Source organism: Nelumbo nucifera, chromosome 8 (assembly GCF_055504915.1).
Source record: "Nelumbo nucifera cultivar China Antique chromosome 8, China Antique-T2T, whole genome shotgun sequence".
Taxonomy (NCBI): Eukaryota; Viridiplantae; Streptophyta; class Magnoliopsida; order Proteales; family Nelumbonaceae; genus Nelumbo; species Nelumbo nucifera.
The window spans coordinates 14240260-14267977 of record NC_142656.1 but is presented as its reverse complement, the minus strand read 5'-3'; the positions used below and the strand labels follow the sequence as shown (position 1 = coordinate 14267977).

The 27718-nt window shown below is 38.5% G+C and overlaps 2 protein-coding genes across 4 annotated transcripts; one reads left to right on the top strand and one right to left on the bottom strand.

Moving 5' to 3' along the window:
• The first annotated feature begins 223 nt into the window (after positions 1 to 223).
• LOC104592409 (AFG1-like ATPase family protein) lies at positions 224 to 20655 on the top strand. Of its 3 annotated transcripts, none has more exons than XM_010251770.3 (15): positions 224 to 422; positions 1765 to 1901; positions 1986 to 2128; positions 3974 to 4119; positions 4620 to 4699; positions 6620 to 6877; positions 13901 to 14011; positions 14698 to 14820; positions 15037 to 15102; positions 15215 to 15336; positions 15416 to 15485; positions 15932 to 16024; positions 16384 to 16511; positions 19822 to 19963; positions 20325 to 20655. In XM_010251770.3, exons 1-15 carry the CDS (start codon positions 275 to 277, stop codon positions 20451 to 20453), a joined length of 1896 nt encoding a protein of 631 aa, XP_010250072.1. In that variant the 5' UTR covers positions 224 to 274; the 3' UTR covers positions 20454 to 20655. The 3 variants fall into 3 exon arrangements, with proteins under 3 accessions (XP_010250072.1, XP_010250073.1, XP_010250074.1); XM_010251772.3 differs by lacking the exon at positions 224 to 422 and adding an exon at positions 447 to 567; XM_010251771.3 differs by lacking the exon at positions 15037 to 15102.
• A 484-nt stretch (positions 20656 to 21139) lies between these two features.
• LOC104592408 (EG45-like domain containing protein) lies at positions 21140 to 22713 on the bottom strand. The gene is made up of 3 exons (XM_010251769.3): positions 22543 to 22713; positions 21393 to 21672; positions 21140 to 21280 (listed from the first exon to the last, which is right to left on the bottom strand). Exons 1-3 carry the CDS (start codon positions 22676 to 22678, stop codon positions 21274 to 21276), a joined length of 423 nt encoding a protein of 140 aa, XP_010250071.1. The 5' UTR covers positions 22679 to 22713; the 3' UTR covers positions 21140 to 21273.
• Positions 22714 to 27718: the final 5005 nt, after the last annotated feature.

Sequence of the window (27718 nt, the reverse complement as noted above, 5' to 3'; positions counted from 1 at the left end):
AACCCAACAGCAAATTATGATTTGATTCGATCGATTTGGCGGGTTGAACCGTATAATGAACACCCTACTGTCGACCACTATGACCCTAGACCACAGGACAGTCTCTTCGACTTCAACGGTTCAACCTACTCGAGGGACCGAGACATGACAAGTGGATGGCCTCCGTGACGCCACGTTGCCTGCGGCGTTTGATACACTTTTTTGGAATTGGCGCTACTCCGGAGTTGAGTCATCGACTCCGAGTGTTCCTTAGTTCTCATCGGACGGGAGCAAGATGACGATGAGAAGGCTTGCTTCGGTTTCGCCACTTCTATGTCGAGCTTTCGCTAGGAAAAACCTATTGGATAGATCCTCCAAGTCTCAGATAAATGTGATCCGCTGTTACTGTGATCGATCTCAGCAGCCTTCTCCAAGGCGTCCAGGTTGAATTTCGTTTTATTCATCTCTCGAATTCAAATTCCATCTTCTGTCGACTTCTTTTAATTTCCTGTCTCATTCAATTTCGTTTTCCATTGTTCTCCTTGTGAATTTCGGTTCATCTGTATTCTGAAGTAGCTTGTCAAACTGGTACGTCTTCTATAGTTCTGTTTGTCCTGTTACATTATCTTAATTAGTTTCCGGCATAGAACCAGAATTTCTTGGTTCGTAATCTTTAAATAATGAGACTTTATGGCCGCTTCTCTGCATGACTGGTTCGGCAGTGGACCCCAAGTGCTTGGGTAGTTGAATTTAAATGTGAGCATTTTGTTTTTTCTTGTTTTTTTGTTTTTGTTTTTTTTTTTTTGCATTTTCCTAGCAATTAGTTTTCTAGGTTCATAGAATTTCATTGTTATGTGGGATTGAAGATGTTTAAGCTTGTAAAAGTGATACAACAGTTCACCATTATGCATATAATACAAGTCCCGTTAGGTACTTCGGTGCTGAAGCTCAACTTGACTCAACTAGAAATATAATACTTGTGTCAGTTGGTTAGGTTCAGTTCCAAGATAAAGAATATTGATTGCATCTTAAGAGGGTTGATTATGTCCCAAGAAGATTCTAAGTAATTTGTCACTGATAAAAAAGGGATTCCTGAGTTTCCTAGATAATGGTAGGATAATGAAACGTCTTCCCTATCTCATGTTTATACCAATTCAAAGATGCAGTACCTAGTATCGGCATTTAAAAGAAAAAAGAGAAACGACATTCCTTATGTTGACTTACTGGAAGGTGAGAGGTGAAGATCCTTAATGTTGACAGGAATTTATTTGCAAAAGTCAAACCCGTTCCACAGTCATGATATTGGTGTTTCATACAAAGCAAGGAATAACTAAACAAGCACAGATGGAGTTGGAACCTTGCAAAGGGCATGTGTATGACTACCAATTAAAGGATGGTAATGAAAAATAAGACTCTCTTAAGCGCACTTTCATTGCATTAATTAGCAATTTTGAGACTCTTAATAGAGTAGAATGGTAAATCAAGATTCATGTAGCCAACCTCAAATCAAGATTTGCTAAGTTTAGCCATGGACTTTTTGTTTATTCTGTTTATTTTGATATTGAGCTCCTGATGTTTGTCTTCAGTATATGAATACTTTTGGCTGGTATTTTTCTTTAATATATGAGTATTTTTGGTTATCAGAACCATTCTCTTGTTCCCCCTAGTCTTCTTAGTGGATAAGGCCAGGTTTCTTGGAGGAATGCCAATGAATTGAGTGATTTGACTTAAGTCATAGTCCTTTATCTATGTATATATATTTCTTATCCAATTATTTCTTTGCAGGACCACTTAAAGTCTATAGGAGTTTAGTTGAGGAAGGAAAGCTCCAATATGATCCTTACCAGGAAAGTGTGGCTACTGAATTGGAAAACTTACTTGGGAGGTTGGAGCAGTATGAGAAAGATATGGAGCAATTCCATGTATGCCTGGATCTCTGCGGTGAATCAAGTGGCTAATTTGATTTTCTTGGTCAAACTCAAAGGTTGATTTTATACCTTTTGCAGATTAACCTGGCCAATTGGGAGAAGAACCGGGAGGATGAGCGGCGCAAGCTTTTGATGGAGGAAGCTGAGCTCAAACAAAAGGGTGGTGTTTGGACTACAGTAAATAAACACCGAAATAAGCTTGTTGAGAAATGGATTTCACGGTGAGAGGCTTTATACTCCTCAAAAGACTCTCATACATTCCTTTATGCATGTTTTTTGGAGTATCATCTTCTTTTCAACTTATTCAGTATAGTAGATATTGGTGCATATGACTGTTCAAATGAAACATATATGAGGAACAATGACAACTTTGCACCAAAAGGATTCTTGGACATTATACATTGGATTTTATCATTTACATCAATTAATTAAACCAATTAAGCTTTAAAAAACACCGCATAACCAACTAAGAAGACCACGTGACAGTTCTCCTGTTATTTTGGCAGTAAATATATATGCAAAGAAATAACTCTCATTTTGTAGGAATCGTTATTTTGACATCAATTATAGTTTATAAATGACAACAGGTAACACATTTATTACAAGTTTCAAAGAGTCTTTTGGTTGCTTATTGGTGTATGGAAGTAGTGTTATGTAAGCCAAAAAGGAAAGAAGGCAGATATGTTTGGCTAGCTATTGGTGCTGAATGAATTTTCCCATTGAAATAGGCCAACCTGTTTGATTCATTTTCATGCTTAGAACCTTCAAGAACCTTGTGCAATTAATAAATTTTCTGCTATCAAGTCAGTGAATGTTTGGATGAGTTGATTTAATAGTTTTTTCCTGCTGTCCTTCACCTATATTTTATCATCAAACACATGACTATTTTAGAATTCATTTTTGTTCAATAATCATTTATTTATTAAAGGTTCCACAATGCAGTGGGTTGGTGGAGCAACTTATTTCCATTGTTACCATTCAATGCATTGCTACAATGTAACCAGTTGCAAAGAATCCCATTTCACATTCAAAGAATCACCTTATAGAGGAACTCATAAAAATAAATCACCTTATATAGGATGATGTTCAGATATGAACATTCTTGAATGGTTGTAGTGCATTCTTTTGTATTCCCTTTCAAGTTCCATGTAATGGAAGCCTTCTTGGCTCTGAGGCTACCAAAGTCTGGTTCTTAACCATAAGATGTGGTGTCACTGTCATTACTTTTCTCCTTAACAGTGTTTTAAAGCTTTTCAAAGTCATGTCTACTTGTTGAGTTTGAAAGCTTAACTCGATTAGAAACACTAGGGCTGTCAATGGGTCGGGTCCAAGTAAAACCGGAACCGACCCGACAAGAAATGAGAAGGACCCGGAACCGAACTGGACCTGATAGGGTCTGTAATTTTAGACCCAGCACCAAACCGATCGGTTCTCGGGACAATGGGGTCTGACCCGATGGACCCGATTATGATAAACCTACTAAAAATATTATATATAATATTAATTTATTAATATATTAAATTATATATATAATTCAACATATTATATATATATATATATAGGTTGGGTCGGGTCTGAATCAGTTTGGGACTGGGTAGAACTGGTTCTGAACCGATAAGAATTGGGACAATTTATTAGGAACCGGAACCAACTCATCAGTTCCAGTTCCTAGAACCAGAACCGACCCAATCAGTTCGGTTCCATCAGGTCCAACCCGACCCATTGACAGCCCTAAGCAACACCCTGACTATGATTAGTGACAGCAGTGATAGGTATACAGATTGGGGTACTGACACTTCATTGGTAAATGTATCTACCATGAGTTATTGAAGTTTGGATGCAATGTTTCTTAGATGGTTGGGTTGTTTTTTTATTCTAATTAATTATCATTGTGCAGTCACTGGAGTAATTAAAATTTGAAGATTCATAGATGCAGATTTTATTTGAGAATTGATAGATGCAAATCTGCTCATATAACTTATAAATCCAGCAATGACATTTTATTTTCTCGACACTCACTGGTTTTTCTTTTTTTTTTCATTTATGAAATATCTATTTTCAATCAGGAAAAAAAATGAGAACATAGAACCAGGGGTTGGAAAATGGGTGTCTTACCTTAATCGGGAAAAGAAGTTGGATTCACTAGTTGGCCGCCGACCAGTTGCCCCTCCGGCCCCAAAAGGACTGTATTTATATGGAAATGTTGGAAGTGGTATGTTGTTGATACATTGATGATATGCTTGTGAAGAAAATGCTTGTATATAATTGTTCATCATCCATTTGTACCAAAATTAGAAACTTAGAATTAGACTTTCCTTACCTTTTTTAAATTAAAAAACAAATTAGATTTTCCTTCAGTTTCTTGCATTTTAGTTGTATATCCAAATAAGATAGCTTCATATCCACTCTATCATATAGGCTGAAGCTTCTTTTAGATTATGTTCTGTTTCCATGCCATGCCATGTTTATTTTCTATTATAATATTCTGTGGAATTTGATTCAATGAGGGATTTTGACATGGGTTGGCACTTTCCTGGTGTCAGACTGTTTGGCACCCATACAAAATTCTGTTTAAGTTCCATATACAACCAATCCACTGGATAGAAGTGTTCCCTCATATGAGGACCCCTTTCTGGATTGCAACCATATGATCTTTAACTCGTGTATAACAGCTTTTCACAAAGGAAAACAAAATTCTTGTGTACAATGCAGGAAAAACAATGCTTATGGACATGTTCTACAGTGCCACCGAAGGTATTGTTAAACATCGACGGAGGTTTCACTTTCACGAGGTAAAGGCTTGTTTATATTGTTAGATATTGACAGTATTCTGCAGTCATAACATAGTTTTCTTGTAGACTGGAAATGCATGGTTTTCTTGGAAGTAGAAGTCTGAATTATTATAGTTTAGCAATTATGTGCATTTTGTCATGTTTTGGGAGGTTATTCCTCATTTATTTAGTTCTTCTTCATCAATTATAAAAGTTAAAATACATATCTACATAGTGCCTTGGGATTTTTCTATTGATTTCATAAAATCATAGTTGCACAGAGTAAATAAATAAATTTGTTTGTTGTCCTTGTGAATTTAGTGTTTTAAGTGTGTTGATTTAAGAGAGAAGGGAGAACAGGAAGAAGAGATAGAAGAGAATGCAGGTTGAGGAAGAGAGGAAAGAGCATAGAGCATTAGCCTCTTTTCTATTATTTATATTTCACAATACAAACAAAAGGACTGATATACCCCTGTCTGTGTACTCCCTATAACAGCAACAAAAGACCTATGAAAACCTCTTTATTAAGAGATGGAAACAAAAGATAGAACCTGCCAAAGATCACCTTATAAGAGGAAATATAAAAAGTAAACATACTCATTCAATTACTGCAAATATGACAAATGATGAACTTATTTCTCATATTTCAACAAATATCAACAGTAATGTTCTATATGTAGCCTTACACATATATGACACAGCTATTGTTTTAAGTTCCTGTTTTATTTATATCTCGAGCCATAGCATATATATTTCCCTTTCCCAGCTTGGAAGAACTTTACCAATTTGTGCATGTAACAATGTGAACATATGTTTTGTGTTTATATGTGAATATACCATATATACACATGTAACAATGTGAACATATATATGCATGCAGAAGATCCTACAATCAAGCATAACCTGTTATCCTCATGAATGAAAAAGGGAGATAGTAGGGAAGTCTTTAGAGTATAAAATTTGTTTGTTCACATTTTCGGTTTCATAAAAATTAAATAAGGGGCAAACATCAGTTGCTCTATTTTTTGTTGCAAATAAAATAAACTCTATTTCCTAAAAGAGAAGGAAAATAAAGAAGCTAGCAACATCAAGATGAGAAGGAGCTCTCCCACAACAAAGGGATATACCTGATTAAATACTTTGTTTTCATTTATCATGCCTCTACTTAACTGTTGCTCATGAAAACCTACTGTGAGGAGGGAATACAACCTTATTCATTAGTAACTTATGGAATAATCTAGATTGTTTCTGCCAATAAACCAATAGATGGCAAATGTTCACCTATTGTTAAAGCAATTGGACTTCATGTGTTGTCAAGCCTCACTTCCATTTTAGTAATAGATTTTGCTTTATTTCTACTGAGAATGAATGAATGATCTATGGTTTCGGTAGAGGACAAACCAGTGTTATTAAAAAGTGTTGACTATGCAATCACCTGGGCGTTTAGAAGGTCCATCACCTATCTGGCTAACTAGGCAGGCGGTATGGATATTAGGCATCTTAATGGAAGCCAATAACTAGTTATGTCCCCTTCATATATTGATATGAGTTTGTAATCCATTCTTGATGGATAGAAGTGCATGTAAATCTAAAAAATTAAGGTTTTTAATCCTTGTGTGTATGGTTTATCCAAAAATCTTGTCATTATTTCTGAAAATCAAGTGTATTTTTCTTTTTGTCATTTATTAATTTAAATTGTGGTTAATAGTTTATCATTACATGAAATTTCCCTGTTGCCTATGTACTGTCATGTACATATATTATAATATTATTATATATGCATATATTTAGTTATTCATTTTTGTTGCCTAGTCTCCTTAACTAGACTACTTAAACATGCCAATTTTCTCACAGATATTATTCTAGAAAAGCTCTTTTCCTTTATTCCCTTTTTGTTTTGACTCTTGCATATTTCATAAATTTTATATTCTTCACTTGCAGGCTATGCTTGAAATACATGAGCATATGCATAAGATATGGAAAAACCAAGTTGAGGAGAAGTCCTTGCAGTCTGGTATTTCTAGCTGGATTATGAACCTTCCATTTGACAATAAAGTAAAACAGTGGCTGGCTGCAGAAGAAAGATATATGCAAGAAGTACAGATGAAGAATATCCTTCCTACTGTGGCAGATAAGTTTCTTGTAGATCGGCAAATGAATCAGAGAGGAGCAAGTATTCTTTGCTTTGATGAAATACAGGTATTTGAAACCTGAAGTTCTTCAAGAGCTTGTTTTACCAATATAGTACTTGACATAGTTCAAAGACATTTATGGGATCAGGTCCTGTCTTAATACAAGACATTTTTAAAAGATAGGAACTATAGTTAAAATTAAAAACCAATCTTTTATGTATGCATGAAGAATTTAAGACCTTAGTATGTACATGTTTGATTTGCCTCAAGGGGCAGTTGGTGGTCCAGGGGTGGAGCCCCCAGCTCAGCCACCATGCTTAAAAGCACAAATTTTAAGGTGCACGCCTGGGCTGAGGCACAAGGCACACCACGCACATGCCTTTTTAAAGGAGATGCACCTGGGCCTAGGCTGTAGGTGTTCAAGACTGCTATCAGTCTTGATCACTAAGAAACTTCAGGTTCGAAGAGAAGAGAAAGTGAAGAAGAAAGAGGAGAAAGAGTGGTGAGAGAGCAGTAGAACACAGGTTTTGAGTAGAAGAACAGAATCTCAATATTCTGCCACCGCCACTTCAATTTAATATTTATATGTTATGCTAGTTACATGAAAGGACACATCTGTCCTTGGTGTTTACATCATAACACATAACAATATAAAACTGAAAGATAAATGACAACTAGAATAACAGAATAATAAATTGACCATCAGCTATGACTAGATACATTCTACCCTACGGACAGAGTGGGACCACAGCTGTGGGGCCCACATCAATGTTCTCTACACTCCCCCTCAAGTTGGGAGTAAATGTTCATCATTCCCAACTTGGATAGATCCGCTTCTAGCTTCTTTCTTGATACGGCTTTAGTGAGGATGTCTGCTAGTTGCATACTGGATGTGATGTAAGGGAGGCATACTTCTTGAGATGAGACCCTCTCTCGTACAAAATGGCGGTCAACTTCAATGTGTTTGGTTCTGTCATGCTGCACTAGATTATGTGCTATATTAATGGTTGTTTGATTATCACAATACAGCATCAGGGGCTTCTCATACTCAATACCCAACTCCTCAAGTAGAGATCTTAGCCATAGGATTTCAGCCACTCCGTTGGCCATGGACCTGTATTCTGCTTCAGCACTTGACCGGGAGACAACACTTTGTTTCTTACTTCTCCAGGAGACAAGGTTTCCTCCCACAAGAGCACAATATCCTGAGGTAGACCTTCTGTCATCAACACTCCCAGCCCAATCAGCATCCGTATAGACCTCCACCTTCATGTGGTTGTTGTTCTTGAACAGTATACCCCTACCCGGGCATCTCTTCAAGTAGGCTAAAATTCTTTCTGCCGCAAGAAGATGTGTGGTTGTAGGAGAATGCATGTACTGGCTAACAACACTAACAGCATAAGTAATATCTGGCCGAGTGAGGCAGAGATATAGGAGCTTTCCTACCAACTGCTGGAACATAACTTTGTCTTCAAGAAGCTCCCCACTCTCTGCACTAATCCTGTGGTTCTGTTCAATTGGTGTATCTGCAGGCTTGACACCTAACTTTCCAGTTTCTGCCAACAGGTCTAGGACATATTTCCTCTGAGAGATAAAGATCCCCTGTTTGGATCTAACAACCTCAATACCCAAAAAATACCGGAGTACACCAAGGTCTTTCACCTCAAATTCTTGATGAAGGAGCTGTTTAAGGGACTCAATCTCATGGCTATCATTCCCTGTGACCACAATATCATCAACATATACTGCCAGTAATGTCAAGGAGGACTCCACCCTCTTGATGAATAGAGTATGATCTGACTGGACCTGTACATAACCAAACTTCACAAGGGCTAGTCTGAATCTATCGAACCAAGCCCTAGGTGACTGTTTCAAACCATACAAAGCCTTGTTGAGCCGGTAGACCTTCTTACTTGTTTCTGCATCATAGAATCCAGGAGGCAAACGCATGTAAACTTCTTCCTACAGATCTCCATTCAGAAAAGCATTTTTCACGTCCATTTGGTATAAAGGCCAAGTGTGACTTGCTGCAAGGGATAATAGGACTCGAATAGTGGTCATCTTGGCTATCGGGGCAAAGGTCTCCAAGTAATCTATGCCATAAGTCTGTGTAAACCCTCTTGCAACTAACCGAGCTTTATACCTCTCAATAGATCCATCTGCATTATGCTTCACCATAAATACCCATCTGCATCCAACTGGTTTCTTTCCTTTGGGCAGATCAACTACCTCCCAGGTGTTGTTTTTCAATAGGGCATCCATCTCAACTTGCATTGCATCTTTCCATTCCGGGACGGATAGGGCTTCTTGCACTGTTCTTGGAATAGGGACATTTGAAATGGAACTAAGGTAGGACCTGTAGGTAGGAGATAGGCGATCATAGGATAAAAAATGGGAAATACAGTGGGTCGTAGATGTGGTACAATGTCGTTTCCCTTTACGGACTGCAATCGGAAGGTCAAGATCATCTGTAGGAGGTGAAATGTCAACAATAGAGGAAGTCTCTGTGGGCCCTGGGACTGTAGTACCTGGACTTGGAGCTGCAGATGAGATTGGAGCTGGCCTGGACTACTGATGATCAGGATCAACCTGCCTGCACTGCCTGTGATAGACCCTCAATTCCTGATCCCTCTGACCACCCTCACCATTGCAGCTCTCATCACCCAATGAAATAGGTAAAGGAACTGCCCCACTCTCACTGCTCTCCCCCTGAAGGCAAGGACTCAAACCCCCACTCTCTCTGCTCTCCCCCTGAGGGGAAACCCGAGGATAATAGGGTGTCCCCTCAAAGAAAGTGACATCCATGGAGACAAACTTCCTCCCTGAGACAGGATCATAGCAGCAATAACCCTTTTGAGTTTGTGCATAACCAAGGAAGATGCATTTGAAGGCTTTGGGTTCGAACTTGGAGTGATGGGGCCCGAGAAGCTGAACAAAGCAAGTACAACCGAATGTCTTAAGAGGAATAGAAAACAAGTCCTCACGTGGGTGTAGAAGGGAAAAAGGAGATCTCATATCAAGGACCCTGGAAGGAACCCGATTAATAAGGTATACGGCCGTGAGGATAGCATCACCCCAGAAGCGAATAGGAACATTGGAAGTAAACATGAGACTTCTAGCCACTTCCAAAATGTGCCTATTCTTCCTTTCGGCAACCCCATTCTGCTGAGGTGTATAAGGGCAAGAGCTCTGGTGGATAACCCCATGATGAAGAAGATAAGATGTCAATGAGTTAGCAAAGTATTCCTTTGCGTTATCAGATCTGAGAACTTTAATCTTGGCATCAAACTGGGTTAGGATCATTTGGTGAAAGTTTTGGGTCAGGGAAGGTACCTCATCTCGTGAGCGCATGAGATAAACCCAAGAAAAACGGGTATGGTCATCAACAAATAACAAGAAATATTTGTACCCACCCATGGAAGGGATATGATAAGGCCCCCAAACGTCAATATGCACAATATCAAAAGAATTATCACTCCTTTTATTACTCAATAAATAAGGCTTTCTACAATGCTTAGCAAACTCACAACTTTCACACTGTAACTGAGACAACTCAATAGACTCAAATAAAGCTGGAAACAGACTCTTTAAAGACCGAAAAGACAAATGACCTAATCGATTATGCCAAAACATAACCGGACTCACACTCTGAGAAATAAAAGACATCTTCTCTACTGACTCTTCCTGACGGAACCTCTCCCCGAGCAGATAGATTCCATTCGTCTCACGGCCAGTCCCAATCACCTTCTTCGTCTCCAAGTCCTGAAAAACACATCGGTTAGGGAAGAAGGTTATTGAGCAGTTCATATGCTTGGTAATACTACTAACTGAAAGAAGGTTAGTATCAAGCTTAGGAACATGCAAGACAGATGACATGGAGATAGTATTTGATAACTTGATGTCACCCTTCCCAGAAATAGGAACCAGGGAGCCATCAGCAATAGATACTTTATCCCTACCAGAAGACAAATGGTAAGTAGTAAACAGTGAAGGCAAACTAGTCATGTGATCGGATGCACCTGAATCTATTACCCAACAAGTTTCAGTAGTACCTGGAGCTGAGGCATGATGGGTTGAAGCTCGAGTACCTGAATGGGCGAAGGCAAATGTGGTAGGGGCTGATGGTGATTGCGGTGGCTGAGCTGAATTTCCAACTTCCTTTTCTAATTGTATCAGGGCAGCCCGAACTGTAGCCAAGGTCTCTAAAGATGTTCCTTTTGTTCACGGCTACATGAGTAGTGCCCTTCTTGCTTCTCAACTTCGCAAGAATCAAGTGAGGATGCAGTTTCCAACATGTTTCTTTTGTATGTTTGGGCTTCTTACAATGTTCACATACCACATCCTTCTTGTCTTCCTTCCTCCTGTCCTTCTCCGAATCACCCTCTGGTTTGGGTGTGACCGCTACAAAGGCTGGTGTGGGGGGCTGAGGTTGCATCATAACTTTCCTTCTAGTCTCTTCACTGTGTACAAATGTGCCTGAGAGAGAGTCACACTGTCTCTAGTCAAAATTTGTTGCCGTACAATATCATACTCTGAATTTAGGCCTGTCAGAAACTCAAATACCCGGTTTGTCTCAACCTGCTTTCTATATATCTGTGCATCTTTGGGACTCTCCCACTCAAGAGTCTCTAAGTGATCAATCTCACACCACAGGGACTGCAAGGTAGAGAAATATACTGAAACCGGTCTCTCTCCTTGTTTAAGATTTTTCACTTCACATTTCAATTTATATGCTCTGGCAACATTAAGGGGTTGGGAATAAGTTTCTTTCATAACATCCCATATCTCTTTAGCTGTCTTTGCCCACAAGTAATTCCGGCTAATATGGGGCTGCATAGAATTACACAGCCATGTCATAACCAAGTAGTTTTCTTGGATCCACTTGGTATATGCCGGGTCTCCCTTGGGAGGTTCTTTCATGTCTCCCAAGAGGTACCCTAATTTACCTCTTCCACCAATAGCCATCATGGCTAATTGGGCCCATTCCAAATAGTTTGATCCATCAAACTTTACGGTTGTAATCTGACCACCCATCTCAGAAACACTACCATAACTGATGTTCCCAAGGCTGCCTTCTGCCTGATTCTTAAACTCCATTTCTGTCAAGTCTCAAAACAGCACTTAGACTACCACTCACAATCAAAAACAGTATAGGCCTGATCTGTATTCACAGTGTATGTGCACAAAACTGGGATAATTCTGATTTGAAGCCAACTAGCCAACACAACAGTAGCTGTCCGTAGAGCTCTAACCCCTTAGGACTCTGAAAACAGCTTAAAATAGGTCTGATATGCTTGGCAGAGTTAGGGTTTTAAACAGTCCTTAAAGTGAACAATTCAGTTGCACAATCCAATCAGTACTGTATAGATAGACTTGCAGTAGGGTTAATAAGAAACCCTAGAATCTGATCAATGCTAACAATAAACTTGAGGGCAGCTCTAGGTAGATCACAAGGTTCAGTTTAACACTAGGGCTTGCAGCAAGATCACTTTCAAACCAAAAACAAAGTTGAGACAGTTCGGCCTAGGGTTTGCTGTAAAACCCTAGTGAATCGAAGAGAGAAAACCCTAGAATGGTTCGGCCTCCCCCTCCAGATAGGTCCAACCTATCTTCTCTGATAGAACTTCTCTTAGAAAGCAAATAACTCACAAGGAAAAATTGTCCGCTGCCTTCTAGGGTTACCCGAACCCTATTCTTCTCTGATCCTTCCTGACCACCAACACTCTGCAACCCTAACAAGCTTCCAATAGCTGCTAGCACTTCTGGCGATCTCCAAGAATCAGTCTGCGAACTCCTCCTTTTCAGCTTCCAGTCCTAGGAGATTCTCATGTGGTCGGCTGGTATTAGGCTCACATGAGAAACCCTAACTTGGCTCTAATACCATGTAGGTGTTCAAGACTGCTATCAGTCTTGATCCCTAAGAAACTTCAGGTTCGAAGAGAAGAGAAAGTGAAGAAGAAAGAGGAGAAAGAGTGGTGAGAGAGCAGTAGAACACAGGTTTTGAGTAGAAGAACAGAATCTCAATATTCTGCCGCCGCCACTTCAATTTAATATTTATATGTTATGCTAGTTACATGAAAGGACACATCTGCCCTTGGTGTTTACATCATAACACATAACAATATAAAACTGAAAGATAAATGACAACTAGAATAACAGAATAATAAATTGACCATCAGCTATGACTAGATACATTCTACCCTACGGACAGAGTGGGACCACAGCTGTGGGGCCCACATCAGTGTTCTCTACATAGGCGAAGCACAGAACTTGAAATGTGCCTCATCTGTGCTATCACTGTGTGATACATTCTGTCCATCTATACAAATTGTTCCTTGATGTATGAGCTATCCTGTCAAACCAATTAGGTTCAGGGCTGTTACTAATCGATTCCCGGTTGGACTTGGAGAATGAAATCATTAGTTCCATTTCCTTGGAACTGCCAAAATTCTTAGTTGGAACCTGGAAATAGGAGGTCTGGTGCGCAGATCAAATGGCAAAGTGACATGGGCTCTTAGTGGTCCTTCCAATGCTGCTGATGCAACAGAAACAGAAACTCGAGCTCTCCTGGAGGGTCTAAGAATTGCCAAGTTGAAGCAGCTTAGTTCCATTGCAGTGGAAGGGGACTCGAGAAATGTCATAAACTGGGTGTCTGGACAGACTCCTGATCCTTGGAAGCTCTCCCACCTCTTGTTAGAAATTCGGGAGATAGCCTCTTGTTTGTAGTGCAGTTTTAGATGGATTCCTAGAGAGTTAAAACCAGTTGGCTGATAGCCTAGCAAAATCTGGTTTGGGAAGGGACTTTTTGTATAGTGCTCATACATTGCCAAATTATTAGTGGGCTTTGCTTTTTTATTTTTTGCTGCCAAGGCCTTGTACATCCCTCCCTTGATTATTGAAATCTGTTATCTTTTCTCAAAAAGAAAAAAGATTAATTGTTCCATTTTATATGTAGCATTCTGCTTTGTCATGTATGGCACTAGTATAGAGTATTCAGTCACTTCATAAATTATTAGTTCATTTTTCACAAACTGGATTATCACTGTGAAAACAAGTTATTTGACTTAATATTTCTTGTTTCCTATTTCAGACTGTTGATGTATTTGCTATTGTGGCCTTATCTGGAATTTTAAGCAGATTGTTGAGTACTGGAACTGTTCTTGTGGCTACTAGCAATAGAGCACCACAAGATTTGAATCAGGTGTGTCTCCGGTTGTTTGATGTCTTCAAATCACCTTAGCCCCTTGGCTGATCATCCTATTCTTTCAGGTTTATTTCATCTCCTCCTCCACCCCCCAAGTTTTGTCCCTTCAGGGCTTCATAACCCATTATACTTTACTCAGGGGTGCTTCGACTTTATATTCCCATAAGAAAGATGGTATTTATTCCCATTATAAAGATGGGAATGGAAAAGGTCATAAAAACTGTCATAAAATCATGAGACACAAGGTACAATCAAGAGAGACAAGATGCTATTCCAGAACAGCTGATCTCCAATATAATTCACTCCTTTCAACTCCATCTCTGGCTAAGTGGCAAGGCTATGAGCAAGTAAAGTGGATAAATTTGAATGAACTTTATTTCTGACACCAATTCTCTAGCTTCTCTGATATGGTGACAATGCCCAAGGACCTTTCACTGAGTCCTACATCCCTCTTATCACCACCTGACAACTTCCCTTCTTCTATCTCAAGTTACTTGAATTGTGGGCAGAAGGATAACCTGACACCTTAAGATCTCTATCATTTTTCTTTCCCCTCAGTAATTAACATAAAAATCAAACAGAAATGGTATTGCTACCTGCCTTTTTTTTTATGGCACTGTTACCGGCTTATTCAGTAGGCCATGTTTAGAGATTCAAGGTTAAAGCACTTCATGTATGTGTAGGATGGCATGCAGCGAGAGATCTTCCTAAAATTTGTCGCGAAGCTGGAACAGCACTGTCAAATTGTTGCGGTTGGAAGTGAGATTGATTATCGCCGTTACATAGCAAAAAGATCCATAGACCAGGCGAGATTTAAACTTGAAGCTTATTTACTTATTTTGGGGTATTTGGATACAAATGGCATTTCTTGGGATGTATCCTTAGAAGTTGCATCGTTTCAGGATATTTGGTGCACTGGTCATAAAGGCCATTACCCAATGGCAGTCCCAGCTACCTGGGGTCTTGGGAGGGGTAGACTGGATTCAGCTCTAACCTTTGTTTTTTTTTTTTTTTTTGCACAGTGGCCACTCTCAGACTCGAAGCCACATTCTCACGCTTGCCAGCCTGAGATTTTACCATTATGCCTAGTAATGGCTTCTATATTTGATGCACTGATGCATCATTCAAATTCTTAAGCCCTAGACAAGAGATATATTTTCTTATAAGTTGAAAATGGTTTATCAATATGCATCCATGCAGGTTCACTACTTCTGGCCTTTAGATAGCCATGCTGTTAAAGAATTTGATAAAATATGGTGCAAAATCATCAATAAATCTGGAGGAAGGATTAGTGCTACTACCATTCCAGTGATGTTTGGAAGGTAACACATTCAATCTGAACACAATTTACTCCTAAGATAGGCTGATTCCAATTGATGCTTGCATTATGTTTTAAATCAGAACTTTGGAGGTTCCTGAAAGCTGTAATGGGGTAGCAAGATTCACATTCGAATATCTATGTGGTCGCCCGGTAGTATGTCTGCCCCTGTATGATAAAATAGTATTATAGTTGTATCTAACTCTTATTTTGATCTTGATCTAATGATTTATTTAAACATTAATCTTATAATTCTAGTGCTAATAGTAAGTAATCAGTATTTGTCATGAGTCATGACTAAATAGCAATCAGAGAGATCTTAATTTTTATCAGTCTTTTAATATTTGATAACAATTATTATCATTTGACTTTAACATTTAAGCCCACCCTGTGCCACTTTGTTTTCCAAGAGTTAGCTTTCATTCATCCATGATATCCTCAATTAACTCTAGGAAGAGAGTCAGACCACATCAAAGCATCTTATCTTCATACATACTAAGCTCTATTCAATGTATTGGCTTCTTACTTTATGAAACAATCTTGCCTAAAGTACTTGCTTTGTATATGTATGGGCTTATAATAATTTTGATTTTCTTCAGGTAGGGGCAGCAGATTATATTGCAATAGCTAAAAACTATCACACAGTCTTTATATCTGACATTCCTGTGATGAGTATGCGCATTCGCGACAAGGTATTTTTGCTGCTAGTGATTGTTAATCCTTTCGTCAATTTTTTTTTTTGATCAGCATTCTTTTGTCAAATATTCCATTATTATCGAACTTATGAGAAATTGTAGGACCCACCTAAAGTAGATTGAAGCTTTTAATAACTGGGAGCAATTTTTAGACCATGTCAGGAGATCTTGAGATGGACCTCAATCTAGCTCAGATGAATCTTTATAGTTTCTCTTTTCTATACATATGCTCTGAGTTCATAGTACATGTTGACATGCTCTATGATGTCATAATTTTTCTACCCTATCAGTTGGGGTGGGGGGGGGGGGGCATTTTCCTTTCAACCTTACGGAACTTTTCCTTGGTGCTGTTTCAGGCCCGGAGATTTATTACACTTATTGATGAACTGTACAATCACCATTGCTGCCTATTCTGTACGGTAGCTTCTTCTATTGATGATATATTTCAGGGAACAGATGAGGGGACACTTTTTGATTTGGAAAGGTAGTTATTTTGTTTTCAGTTTTCTATTCTGGAACATTAATTTTATTTTATGTTGAAAGATGTATGCTTTCTATCAAGTATTTCTCTTTTGCTACTTCCTTTCTGTAATTTTTTCTTGCTTATCTAATTTATTTTCATTTTCCAGGAAGTTGTATTATTAATTTCTAACGAACTCATCCCTTTTTTGTCTTGGAGTTGCAATCATAAAAATTTGGGCAAATTTCTTAAACTACCCCTAAGGTTTAGGGAATTAACTAACTATACCCCTACTGTTTCAGTATTGTCTTAAGTACCCCTATTGTTTCTAACAATTGTTGCCATCGTTAAATCATAATGGAAAAAATAAAATGTCGAATTTGCCCTCTACTATTTTTCAAATTTTCAAAATAAAACTCAACTGATAAAAAATTTCCAGAAGATGAACGAAAGATGTTACGGAAGAAAAGAAAGAAAAGAATGGGCTGTCGTTGTTCCAGAAGACGAACAGTAGAAACAAACTGTCCTCCGCTGGGATGTCTCTTGCATTGAGAGAGGATCTCAGGCGACTAGATTGAAGATTACTACCAGGAAGATGCAGGGTTGAGACATTGGGCTGTGGCCAAGCCAAGGATGAGTGGTTAATGCCATTACCAGACGGGGACATGGGTGGTGTGAAAGGGGACGGTGACATAACAGAGACTGAAGAGGGTCAACCAAGCAAGAGGCTCATGGCAGCAGCCATCTCCATAGCAGTAGCAGCTGAAGCAGTTGAGCAGGGAGAAGGAACAGCAGAGCCCGTGGAGACATACAGGATGCACAGCTCCTCAGCTGTGTGGGCAAATAAACAGACATGTCTCGTGCAATTTGTGTCGTCCTTGCAGAGTCGAGTTTTGTACTGCACCGGGTGAAGCCAGCACTCAAAGGCTCCATGTGCATACACATATCTCCGCTTCTGCATGCCCCTTTTCTGAAATCAGGGCAAGGAAGACAACTGTAATGAAACTTCCTTGGGTCTCTCCTGCAAGTGTTTTCACCTGGGTGAACAAACGGACACTTGATCCAATCAAGAGAATATGCTCGGGAACAAGGTCGGACCTTGAAAGAGAACATGCGGAACTCATCCGTTGCATAGATGTTGTTCTTCTCTAAGGTTGAAGCAAGAAGATTGTTCAGCTTTTTTTTCGTCGAGAAGAAGTTGAATCTGATGGAGATGATGGAGATCCATTGTCCAGTGATGATGACAGAGGGGATGAATTGGAATTAGATGTGTTTATCGAGACACGTAGACTATGCTCATCCATGGGAATAGTCGAACCATTGCTACTGAGAAGTTCCTCCAAAGCAATCTTCATGTTTGGAAGCTTTGGGAATCTCCTCGTTCTTAGTTTTGGAATACGACTCGAAAGCTCGAACCGACAAGTCCCTTGAGCAAATTGAACTACAGAAGGATTGAAGAAGAATTTTCTGTCTCAAGAGTGAACTATGGAGAGAGACAGATTTAGTAATCAAGGTGGGGATGATATACCAAGTGACCAAGTTGAACCAGAAATGAAAACTTCAGTTTGGTTGTAGATGTGCAGAGAAGCTTCGACATCTCTCTCTCTCTCTCTTCCTACCCCCCCGTTGGGTGATGGGTTTGGATGCTCTGCATTTCAAACTACAGAAGCCCATCTCGAAAGAGGACTCGAAGAAGAGCAAGAACGGGAGGTGGAGAAATCTTTTTTTGGAAATGGAAGTGAGCCTAATGACGGTCAGGACGGTATCTACTGCAGGAACTGGGTTTGCAGGGGATGGAGGGTAGTATTGGGTTTTAAAAATATTTATATGTCATGTGTATACAGATTTTGACGGAACATTGACGAACATTAACGATAGGGGTAGAGTTAGTCAATTGTCAGAAACAATAGGGGTACTTTAAGACAATAGTCAAACAGTAGGGGTAGAGTTGGTCAATTAGCTAAACCTTAGGGGTACTTTAAGAAATTTTCCCTAAAAATTATTGGTTAGAAGTTAGAAAGGAAGATAATTGACTTTCCTTTTTCTTTCTGTGAAGAGATTTTGTTTTTGTTTGCTGCTGGATAAAAGATCTCCTTGCTTTTCAGCCTCTTCTTTGATCAAGAGGATCTAAGAGTTAAGTCTGAAACAAAATGATGCATGAACGAGCATGGAGAGAAATATGCTTTTTAGAATATCAGAATAGAAAGGGTTACTAGTTGTTTATTATAGTTGAAAGTTGTTAGAATAGCAAACAGGTTTGTGAGGCTAGTCTATGGTCTATCTACCTTGGTTCAAGTGTTCTTTGGCAAGGTTCAACTGATAAATCCAACTTTGCAATTGCTCCTTATAATGAAATGAAAGTTGTTAGAATAGCAAACAGGTTTGTGAGGCTAGTCTATGGTCTATCTACCTTGGTTCAAGTGTTCTTTGGCAAGGTTCAACTGATAAATCCAACTTTGCAATTGCTCCTTATAATGAAATGAAACAAGTCATCAACAATGAAATTTGATAATTTTTCCAATGCGTTTTATCTTTGCCCAAAAAACACTCATGCATAGCAAACTTATCTTTTTTGCAACTTCTATAGGCCATGTAAGGTCTAGTTTCCACTACTAGATGATACCTCAACCATTGTCATCTTTTTTTTTTTAATAAGTACTCAACCATTGTCATTCTTATCCTGATTTTCAGTTGTCTCCATTCTTCCAGTCCAAGATTAAGCTCCATTTTGTTGTCAAACAATAAAATTCCAAAAACTACCTCTAGCCTTCTTTTCCTTGAGGATAGGCCTTATAGGCCTTTGCCTTTGTCACAAGTCACTATGGACTTTCCAATGATAGGATCAATTGTCTGGAATTTTAATGGCAAGCATACCCTAATCTTGTCATTGTACTTCCATGGGCACAGGAGACAGAGGTTCCAAAACTCAATTTTTTGGTTTGAGTCATAGATTTTTTGGTGCTAGATTTCAACTAAGCATGATCAAAGTGGAGCATTGTTGTCAAAATCACAAATGATGCAACTATATGAAGTTCTTCAAGTTGACTTGTAAAACTGCCAAAAACTTTTACCCTGACAAAAATTCTTAATTTGCATTTTCTTTTCATTCCGCTGGCTGGTTCATAGGTTATGTTATTCCATTCGGGTGATCATGGACTGAGGTTATGGGTTGCTGTTTCTGGGTGCTTTCTTATTCCACCACCAAATGACTTTTAGATGCCAACAGAGAAAACTTGCCACATTTCAGTGCTTCACTATTCTTGTTCTTTTTAGCATTTCTGCTCTAGTTTGAAGATTTGGCATTGATGTGAAAATGTTTCCTTCTCTTTTCCAGTTTCCAATTTGAAACAGAGATAGAAGGTACGAGGCTTCGTAGAGATGTGTTAGCAAAAGGTAGTGTGGGTTCAGGTGGTTCACCAGCTGGTATTGCATCCCTACTATCTGGTCAAGAAGAAATGTTTGCCTTCCGCCGAGCAGTAAGTATCATCATTCAGATGCCTTACTCTCCTGTATTTATGGTGTTCCAATTTTGTATCGTTTCCAGTTTAATTATTTTATATATTCCTGAGTTAGAAAAAGCATACTTCAGTTTTGTCTTTCATTTGATTAGAAACAGAAAATATTTGTTCAACCATACTCTCTTTCTATCAAAGATAATATGAGATTGAGATAATGTTGGACTATAGTCCTTGCTTCCACTAAGTATAAAATATTTTTGGGAATTGTTCTGAATGTAAAATTTGTTTTATCCTTCTTAAAACCCATCCTCTGCATTGGTAACTATAGGGTAGTTCATTGTAGATGTCACGCCATATTTAACCAAGTGCTCTGTTGTAGGTGTCACGCTTAATTGAAATGCAGACTCCACTGTACCTGGAAGGAGTTTGTTCGCTTCATCCATTTTTTCGGAACCAACACAAAGAACTATCCAGTGATCGTAGATGTTCCTTGCAACCTCAATCATAATCGTGACCCTTGAATTTCATTGTGACTGCTTCCCAATATAATTCTAACTTCATTTGTTTTCATCACTCTCACCATCTTTCTTACCTCCCCTTCACCCCGGTTAGGCAACTAAAATAGTGGTGGAAGGTGCTCCTAAGAACACTTGTCTATGTTAAATAAATAAATATATATATATATATATTTGTAATATTTAATATGGTAATTGTGTTTTACAGAATCATCAATATTTTGACTCGAGCTCTAATTCAAGATCTTTATTTGTTAATCACACTTAACCAAGGTTCAAAATATCGATTCACCCCGATATGGTGGAAGGGGTGTATCGGTACTTTGGGAATCATGCTTTATATTTTTTTTTTCAAAATTTCAGAGGGAGCCTTTTATGTTATTTAATTATTAAAAACAAAATTTCTTAAAATGCCTTAAAAAAGGTGTATCGTCCCAAAAAGATACAATACAACATGCCTGTACCGGGGTATATCATATCGAAATTTTGAACCTTGCACTAGACATGTAAACGAGTCCTTTGGACTCCTGATTAATTGAATAGACAAAGAACATGCTTTACTTGGACACATCAGCAAAATCAATTTGCAACATTCCCACATTGTTGTGTGAAATTGGGTCTTATAAGCAAGTATTAAGCAATTTATTATACTAGAAGGAATTTCTTTTCTTTGAGGGTATATTGTTCCAACACCGCGCAAGCATAGAACAAAACTACTCTTGGTTTTCATATTAATAAGCTCTTAAAACCATTATACAGCACTAAGCATCACTGAACATTCCTCTGAAAATATTTTGAGAAGCTTCCACCATTTCAAATCCTGCAAACATTCAAACAGAAAGGTCAAGATGACATTTTGCATACAGGAGAGAATTTGCATGTTTGTATAGATCAAAATTCAGAGCTGCATGAGTAGGGGAGCAAGGCATTACTGGGCATATTCTACGTTGATTTTGGCAGTAGGGATCCTTGAGATGGCACCAAAAGCTGTATTTGAGAGGACTAGAGTAGCTGGACATGGATTGCTCCGACAGACGTCCACAACCTGCACTACTATTGATCCATCCTTGCATGGTCGTCTCAGTCCACTGATACACCTGATGCGATACCTCCGCCCACAGGCAGCCCCATTGTCCCATATCCCATTGCTCGCAGCAACAAATAAACCACCTTCAGGAAACTGATTTTGGTCATATCCACTGCATTTGGTTGCTACATCAAACACAAAAGAAAATTCGTCAGGCTGCTTAATGCATTTGCACTATTGCCAACTTCCCTCTGAGTACTTGCTAGAAACAATTTTCTGAAAAAGCTGGTAGTGTGTTTGCCTGATCAAAGCTATCCAAAACATGGGACCAGTTAGCAAGTTCAAGACCGGATTTTCCACCCACGACAACTCTACCCATATAATTAATATCACTGCAGTCACACATGAGAACATCTCATCCTCTTACATGTTATTATGCATGAGAAATGTTTTCAATGCACAGAGGTAGTGTTTTATGGGTAAACATGGGTAGAATTCTTGTGGGTAAGAGATCTACATGAAAGCTCATGTAGGGTCGAGACTGCTGCATCACTGATACAATGATGAGGTCACAACTCACAAAAAAAAGAAAAAAAAAAAAAAACATTCACGATCAGAACTCTTTAGTGGTGGACTCTACTCAACTGTTACTGATTTCGACTGACAGACACGCCTCACCTAAGTGAATTGGGATCTGCTTCTCACACAGGACGCCTCACAACAACCTCACAGTCACAGGCACATCCCCGGTGTGAGGAGCAGATCCGGTCCCCACCTAAGTAGTCGCATAGGGGCTAAGCCAATCTATCTTGAGGTGCACTAGACATACAGACTGACCAACAGTTACTTGTGTCAATGGGTGTCAAAGCAATCAACTTCTGACCAAAGAAAATTGCATGTGTATGTGTTTGGCAAACTGCACTTTTTGCTATATATCTTGCGTTAGATTACTATACCCATTTCATCAAACACCTTCTAACTCCTACCCAGCTGACTATTTGATTTAGTAGCCAGCATATTCAGACTCAAAGAGGGTATGAAGCCTTGATACTTACGCAAGTATGGAGGATCATAAGACGTAGCCGTGCCAACGTCCCCCCAGACAAAGAAAACGTCAATAAACAACAAAGCCACAAGAGCAATTGCTATGGTGGAGGTGGACCTCATTTTTGTTACTTGGCTCAATGACATTCAAGTACAAGTAGTTAGACTTAGACGCCCCTGATCAGCCTGAGAGCTGCTCTAATTTATACTGAACTCGGAACCCCCATCCCCCACTACAGCATTCAAGAAATATCAAAACGTGTGAAGTTCTGTTCTTTCTGCAATAGTGACATAAACCAACCCCAACTTAAATTAATTGAACCAAACGCGGGCTGCTTTTCCATTTCCCAACCACAGAAACCGACTTCTCTCTCCCCCTCTCAGAACCTACAACACACCCTAGGCATTTTCTGGTTTTGATGGCTATAGTGACTGTATATGACCTTATCATGTTATCTTCTTCCTCTGGACGGCTGTGGGTTTCTGTCATCTTCTTCACTTTTTGGTTGACGTCAACGGGAGAAGTTTAGTGCCCTACGGCTGTTAGTGAGGTGCGCTCCCACTGTGCACTGTTTTTTTCAGCTCTCAAAGTAAAATAGCTCCTGGCAAGCTAGCTAGAAGCTCTGGTCTTGCATCAAAGGTTCTAGACAGTAGACAGAATGTCTATGGTTATAATGAAAACGTATACTTATTCAAATTCACATCCCACTTCAAAGTGGTCCAAATACAATGAATGGACAACCTTAGAATGGTTGAATGCTTTTATACTTTGGCTACTCTCTCTTCTAGCTACTAGCTAGCTCTCAATCATCTGTTGTTAGATCAACCCATTAGTTATATATATGATTTATCTAGAATTTAGACCCATTTAACACTTTTCAACTGTTTATCTACTTGAGTACCGATTTGTCTCTATCTCCCTGTTCCAATGGTGTCTGGCATCGTGGTCCTTAATTGTGCTCGTGTTTGGAGCATTAATCAACAATGCAATACACACCTAGCTAGGTCCTAGGGGATGTTTGACTAGAGGAAGCCATTTGCTGATTCTGATTTATAATGTCGTCACATTAGCTGATTCTTCAAATTTTGTGGAAAAAAAAAAGAAAGAAACTATTCTGTTAAGGTTGATTCCTCAAATATCAGTGAAGGAATCGGTTAGTCTCAAATTTTGTAATCTGGGGTGATGCCTAAAAGCCTCTGGAGATGATAAGGAGGTGATTTTTGAATTGGTTTCTGACATGGCAATGAAATGTCAATGTCAATAATGTGCAAGCCAATAATGTCTAGATAGTTGCAGGAAATCACCTTGCCAGCATTGCCACCAAAACCACTCAAAATCACTGATTCTAGAAGAAATGATTTCGACCATGGTTTTTCGAACCGCCATTGACCTGGATGGTTGGACCGTTCAGCCCAGGAACCGTCTAGGCAACCAGTTCCATTTTACCCCAAACCCGGTCCCTGGCCAAAAACCGTTGAATCGGTCAACAACCCACTGATCTAAGTGGTTGAACCGTTGACCCGTTCAAAGGTTTTTGGCTTTTTATTTTTTATTTTTTTAATTTTTGTTGTCAGAACGGACTACAGTTCAGGAAACTGGTGGCCAGAACGATGTTGTTTTTTAAAACCATGATTTCGACAATTCATCCCTCCAACCAAACACCCACCTAATTTCAATGTTTTTATATTGGTAAGAGTTGCAATGGGACCAAGTGATTTGCTTTTCCAATTTCCAATGTGCCACATCACATCCAACCATGAGCCACCCCTGCCTTAGAAGATTCTACGACTGATCTCCAGCATTAAACTCTAACAAAGTAAGATGTGGTATTGAACTATTGATGTTTCTGCATAAACATTGATAAGTTGCTCTGCTATTATGGCTAACTATTTCAACGAAACAGCAGATAGACACCATGATGCTAAACATCCTCTTGGTTAAACCTGTTTTCCTCTTAATTTTAGGTGCCAATTCTCTACGTCTGCTGTGCTAAGAGGCAGCTAAAGAGACAGCCAAGTGATTAATTAAACAGTATGGTTCAGAGTTACATATAAAGTACTAGAGGAGGAAAAAAGAGAACTGAGCATTAAATTATTGAAGTGAAATGGATGGTTACATACTTCTTAGCGTGCTTATCAAATGCTCCACTTAGTATGGTATATCCTTTAATTAGTAAATTAACTAAGCTTTTGCTAAGCTTATCATTACATAATCAAACAAGGTTATTAAATCTATTGACTGCTTGACAAGTACAAGTGGAACAATGGGATTGATGGGTTCTTGGCCGTCCAATTTAAAAATTATGAGTCGGTTATAATTGTTGATTTGCTTCAAGTTTCATAGTGGGTAGAGTAGATTGACCCCTTTAGTGACCTCTCCACTTATAATTGATTACTAGTTGCTGTGATGTTAAAAAGGAGTAATGACTCTAACATATTGCTTGGGAGGATTGAAGTAAAGTCTATCCCTTCAGTTGTTTTCATGGCTCTGCACTTTTTGAGGGCTGCCAGAAGTCTCCCACCTCAACAATACATTTGTGGCCATAAAACCTTTTATTTTTCATATCTAATTGTGGTCAAAGGTCAAAGGAGAAAGAATGTCAGCAACGAGTCTACTTGGAGAGTTGGAGTCCAACTCATTTTTTGGTTTTTCGTAATTGGATATTGGATTTACATTGGATCCAGCCATGTTCGAATCCAATCCAACTATTAGAAACCTAATTCCCAATCTGATCTAAAATCCTTCGGATTAATTAACTCCGCGGGTGTGATCCGGAGCTCGGATAAAGGAGGAGGGTGGTCAGGTTGGCAGCTACATTAAAACTTTTGCCAAACTTTCATGACATGGATCCTGATGATTTACAGGAATCCTGTTTCGCCATTTCATTCTGTTCAGTGACATACGATTCATCATCAAATTATGGGTACTTAGATCATTAGTTCTTTTTAGTTTGTTCCTAATTCTTCTAGCCCCTTCAACTTATTAGATAACTAGCGTACTGTAAATTAACAACCTCCGTCAAATCTGAAAACTATTTCATTATGTAAATAGATAATCCAAATTTGAAATAATTGGGCTGGATGTCACATTGGGCATTGGACTTTCAGACAAACATGTAAAGGGCCAAACTGAACCAAACTCTCATTTCAAAATAGAGAGCTTATCAGTTGCTCCATCAAATGCCCCATCCTGTTTACAGAGCAACGGGTAAACGCAATATTGTGAAACTTGGTCCAGATGAGACAGTGAGACTAGTGATCTAGTGACCCAGTAAGCTTTAAAACATTTTTGGGTTTAAACCAATTAGCAATTACGGATAAGAAACAGTAAAACTGAGTTGAGAATAGAAGAAACCCTTTTGACTGGTGTCATTGTGCCAGTGCATTGCATGGGCTGTCTGCTGCTTTCTTCACAAGAAAACTGTTTGGTAAATGAACAATTTAATGTTTTATCAATTTTAATTATATTTGAACTTATATATTAAGATATAAAATTTTAGATTGTTTTAGCCTTTTAGGGTGGCTTAAAACTTTAATGCATTCTGGCATGTTTGGTAGACATTGTTAAAGTCTTTAATCGTAAGTACACCTTGTATAACATGAATCAATGAGAAACAAATAAACTGTGTAACATCTTTAACTGGATTGGTTGAAAACTTAATGTAACGTGCAGCAAATATTTGAAATACACTGTAGTTGGACGCTTAAATTTGAACATAAAATAATTTGAAGTATAAGTGAAAAAATAAAAAATAAAACCTTAGTTTTGTTAGAGTACAAACTAAGAAAATGGGGCTTTGTACAAATACATGGGTTTATTGAGGTTTTATCTCTTGTCCTTCTGTGATTTAAATCCTTTCATCAGCCTTCCAAGCATATATCAAACTTCCCAACTCCATTAATGTTGTGAAAATAACATTGGCTCACCAACTTGCAATTGATTTAGGTTTCTTATCTGTTTTGCAGTCCAATTGTTGACTGAAATCTGACAACATGGAGAAACTTGAAGGTTCATATATGTCATATCTAATTTAACAATGAGCAGTCTGTATAAGATGTATCCATTATTGAAATTCAGATCCAATTATACTTGTTTTTAGTAGAAAAAGAAATTCCAGTAAAACAACAAGCAAGAACAGGAAGGAGATTGTTTACTTCATCCCATTTTCAAGAATCAACACTAAGAGATAGCTAGCAGTCACAATTGCAAGCAAGTTTTCTTCCTCACCAAGCAGGTAAGAAATACCGACCCCCATCGACATGTTGCTTCCATTCTCAATTCCTCATTTGTTATTCGAAACAAAGACTGAGAGTATTTAGTTTTGTTTGAGTAAATAATTGTAACCCAATAGTTTGTAATGTTCCATTTGAGTTTTCAAATTAGGCTTTTTTTTGTACAAACATAGACCTGCAATGCAAAATGAGTTCTTTGAACTTCTGACTTTGATTGCTTGACCAGTGAAAACAGGACTCATATTTCATTGGATTAAGGGTCATGTTCTCTTCTTGACCAGTAAAACTTAGGTTAACTTGCTTTTGGCTGCAGTATAAATTTCATTTGCACTGGTGTAAATGTATAGAAGTGCAAAAGGGCTGAGTGTAAATTCTGGTTTACTTTTGACCGTCTTTTTTGTTTGTAAGAAAATAAAAATAAAATCTTTTTTGTTTTGGTAGTATAAAATCAAGTGACCTCCACTTCGGTGAAAGAGAATGGAGGTAGGAGGAGAGTTATTTGTTTAGGAATAAGATAGGGTGCAAGATGATGTGGTTCCCGCTTTATATTAGAAAGATTAATTGAGGGAGGAAGATGATGCAAATTTTGCTTCAGTTTTTGGAATGCAAAATTAGCACTGCCAGTAAGTGCAAAAAAGACAAAAAAAAATACAAACTTTGAATCAAATAAGAATGCAAATCATAGTTACAAAGAAAAGCAAACTAAACAGGGTAAAAAGTTTGCGTGCAGTCAAGATTTGCACTTAAACCAAATGCAGCCTAACCAATTCCATGGACTCAATTAATTTACAAGAATCTTAACATTGATCTGAGAATTTGAAACATTAAGCCACCCAAGTCGTATCATGCATGGATAATAACACCATGCAAATGAGCAGGCTTTTGACAATTTATTGTGCTCAAAGCCTCAAACACATCTCTTTCCTTGCAGTTATCTTACCAACAAGTAACAAC